The 2,500-nt window shown below is 45.0% G+C and overlaps 2 protein-coding genes across 2 annotated transcripts in view; both read left to right on the forward strand.

Annotated features, from left to right (window-relative positions):
• LOC138039848 (uncharacterized) overlaps positions 1-1,042 on the forward strand; it is a 3,196-nt gene extending 2,154 nt beyond the window's left edge. The window contains exon 2 of the mRNA XM_068885679.1: positions 736-1,042. Within this exon, the coding sequence (XP_068741780.1) occupies positions 736-1,042 (307 nt within the window). The remainder of the gene's footprint in view (positions 1-735) is intronic.
• Positions 1,043-1,143: 101 nt separating this feature from the next.
• Positions 1,144-2,500, forward strand: part of LOC138039849 (uncharacterized) — a 2,010-nt gene continuing 653 nt past the window's right edge. The window contains exon 1 of the mRNA XM_068885680.1: positions 1,144-2,500. This exon is cut by the window's right edge and continues 653 nt beyond it. Within this exon, the coding sequence (XP_068741781.1) occupies positions 1,144-2,500 (1,357 nt within the window).

Genomic DNA, 2,500 nt, shown 5'->3' on the forward strand with positions numbered 1-2,500 from the left:
GGTGTTTGGAAGTCCGTAGGCAATTCTCAACGACTATCGACACATTTTTCGTCGAATGGAACAAAAATATTAAAAATGCACGAGTATTCATCGACGAGAGTCATTGCATCGCTAAATGGTCAGCTTAAGTTTCACTAAGATGTATCTTTTAATCCCGGTCTAGTACGTCTCCTACACCTGAAGCCTACCTGATCTTTCATGAGTGAAATCAATTGACTTTCTTGACGATTCGAAACTTTTCCTTACTTGCTAATCTTTCGAATTCGTGTTTCGTTTCTATCAGCACAAATCACGGCACAAGTGTTGGTCCAAAAAATACCACTGGAGATCTCCTTTCCAAGCGGCGACTCGAGATTGAAAATCAGCTTTCGTTTTATTTCATCTTTCTTTCTGATACCTTTAGCACAAAGTCAACAAATTTCCTCTTTCGATTTCGTAGAAACAAACATATTCGACTGTTTTCGTCGGATTGCGCCATCAAGTGCAGGACTTGCGAATGACGCCATCCCCTTTTTGGCGCGAGACGCAAATGAAAACCTTGCAAGCGAGACAAGTCCACCTCTCGCGACTTCGTCGCTCGCCCATTTACTTGGCGTAAGAAAACTCACGATTTGCTAGACAAAACATTTTCTCCTGGGATTATTGTGAGGTCGACTTGTGGCAAGTCTAATTGTTACACGGTGCCAATGTAACGAATTCCGCTACTGCCTTAACAGTTTCATCCGTTGCGGGCAGCAAACAGGCAATTCTTCCCGTCATTCTTGTGGAAATTTTGGGATTTGAAAATGTCAAAAGGCAAGGAAACTTGCTCCTGGACTCTGGTGCTCAGGTCAGTTTTATCAAGTTGTCAGTAGCAGACGAACTCGGTCTTAAGGGAAAGGAAGTCACCATCACCATAGCTAAAGTTGGAGGGGACGAAGAAGAATTTTTGGCCTCGGAAAAGAGGGAATCCGCAGAAGAAGTGGCCCGGTTGACCTACTCATTGGCATTGATCACCCAAAACTGCATACAGGTGAGACCAGGGAAGCTGCTAACCTTATAGCAAGATAGTCTCCCCTTGGCTGGGTCATATTTGGAGCCACATCCGGAAAACATGAACAAGTGAACCGCGTCTTTAGCGTAAAAGTCCCTACGCCCATAGACATGACTGAGTTTTGGACAACTGAAACAATGGGAGTCGTTGCCAAGCCTTGTGAATGTGAAGCTGACAAGTTAAGTCCCGTAGAACGCAGAAAATTGAAAATTATTGAAGACTCCTGTCGAAGGATTGGACACCAGTGGCTAATACCCTACCCATGGAAACGAGACTGGAAGGAACTGCCAAACAATGAAGCACAAGCTAGGAAGAAACTGGAAGCAATTGAGAGCCGCCTGTCAAAAACACGGGAGCATGCAGCCGCCTATGACAGACAAATGATGGAAATGACAGAGATGCAATTTGCATGCAAGCTCACAAAGCGGGAATTGGAGACATACAAGGGACCAATCCATTACATTGCCCACCACGAGGTAGTGAGACCCGAAAAGAAAACGCCCATCCGCATAGTCTTCAACTCATCTGCTTCATTTCAAGGTCACCGTCTGAATGATTATTGGATAAAAGGGCCTTACCTGCTAAACAGCCTTTTTGGAGTCACCTCACGATTCAGAGAAAATGAAGTAGCTGTAACCGGAGACATCTCAAAGATGTATCACAGGGTTCTTATCCCCGAGCAGGATCAGCAAGTACACCGATATCTTTGGAGAAACATGGAAACTAATCGAGAGCCTGATGTTTATGTAAAGACAGTGCTGACGTTTGGAGATAAGCCTGCACCTGCTATGGCACAGATCGCTTTGAGAAAAACCGCAGATCAAGCAAAGGGTTCGTATCCCGAAGCTGCCCAGGTATTGAAGAACAACACCTACATGGACGACATTTGTGATTCAGTCTATTCCGTTCAACAAGCCAAGCGACTGACAACTGAGCTGGATGAAGTATTACTGAAAGGTGGATTTCAAGTCAAGGGATGGCTCTCAAACCAGTCTTTAGAGAACGAAATTATCAGACAAGAGAAACCTGAAATGAAATTGCTGCAAGGCCAAACACAAGAAAAGATACCAGGAACTGTTTGGAATCATGCCAAAGACATGCTCCTGTTCAACGTTAACCCGCCTAACGACATTACTCTGACCAAGAGAACAGTACTCAGCCAGATTGCTCGAATATTTGATCCAGTTGGATTCGCAGCAGCCTTTCTAGTTCGCGCTAAAGTCGGAATGCAGCGTCTGTGGCAACAAGGCTTAGAATGGGATCAACAGCTGCCTTCAGCATCACGGGAAGAATGGATTCGTTTCTTCCAAGAAATGGGAGACTTGAATCACGTGACCTTTGAAAGATTCCTCACCCCAGCGGACGCGATTGCACTCCCAATACTCTGTATCTTTTCTGACGCATCCAACGAAGCCTTTGGAGCTTGTTCCTACGTCAAATGGCGAACCCAGAACAATGAGTATGACA

The sequence above is a fragment of the Montipora capricornis genome, chromosome 3 (genome assembly GCF_036669925.1).
Source record: "Montipora capricornis isolate CH-2021 chromosome 3, ASM3666992v2, whole genome shotgun sequence".
NCBI lineage: Eukaryota > Metazoa > Cnidaria > Anthozoa > Scleractinia > Acroporidae > Montipora > Montipora capricornis.